At 31.6% G+C, this 566-nt stretch overlaps 1 protein-coding gene across 1 annotated transcript in view; it reads left to right on the top strand.

Annotated features, from left to right (window-relative positions):
• Positions 1–369: 369 nt before the first annotated feature.
• The window catches only part of LOC136796855 (zinc finger Y-chromosomal protein-like), a 5,138-nt gene continuing 4,941 nt past the window's right edge, over positions 370–566 (top strand). Inside the window, exon 1 of the mRNA XM_067051807.1 lies at positions 370–382. Coding sequence (XP_066907908.1) covers positions 370–382 — 13 coding nt within the window. The remainder of the gene's footprint in view (positions 383–566) is intronic.

Genomic DNA, 566 nt, shown 5'->3' on the forward strand with positions numbered 1-566 from the left:
TTTCTCTTTCGAAAGTTGATTAATATCTGAAACTATACTCCTTTTTTAATTTTTATCCACTTCCTTAAAAAGAAGAGAAGAAAGTTAAAGAATTCGTTTTATGTTAAATCAACGTTTGTGCATTATGAGTGTTAACATCGCTAGAATTCGATATGATATAGTTGGTTCATTACTTTGAGCTAGTAAGCATAGATCTGATCTGATTTATATATTTTTTAAATTATAGAGCCCACAATAGCTTTAACATTTTTAAGGTTCGTGCCTTGGAGACTGTTTTAGTCTTTATTAAGATGCGAAGATTTTATATTAGCCAGCGGCCGCCCTACCAGTCTATAACAGTGCGTTAGGTTATATCGTTGTTGGTTAGCCATGGATGGAACTGGTAAGTGATTATTAGTTGTTTTCTTTGGCTTGAATGATATTTGTTAATAACTGTCCTCGCTATCTAACGGAGCACACAAATTATGGACCGATTTGAAAAGGTCCACTTCCTTTAATTTGTAATATAACAGAATGACATAAAGTGAATAATTTTACAGAATGGAATTAATAAAATAAAGTGATGA

The sequence above is a fragment of the Halyomorpha halys genome, unplaced genomic scaffold (genome assembly GCF_000696795.3).
Source record: "Halyomorpha halys isolate HHAL.00 unplaced genomic scaffold, Hhal_1.1 Scaffold1763.1, whole genome shotgun sequence".
In the NCBI taxonomy this organism is placed as follows: domain Eukaryota; kingdom Metazoa; phylum Arthropoda; class Insecta; order Hemiptera; family Pentatomidae; genus Halyomorpha; species Halyomorpha halys.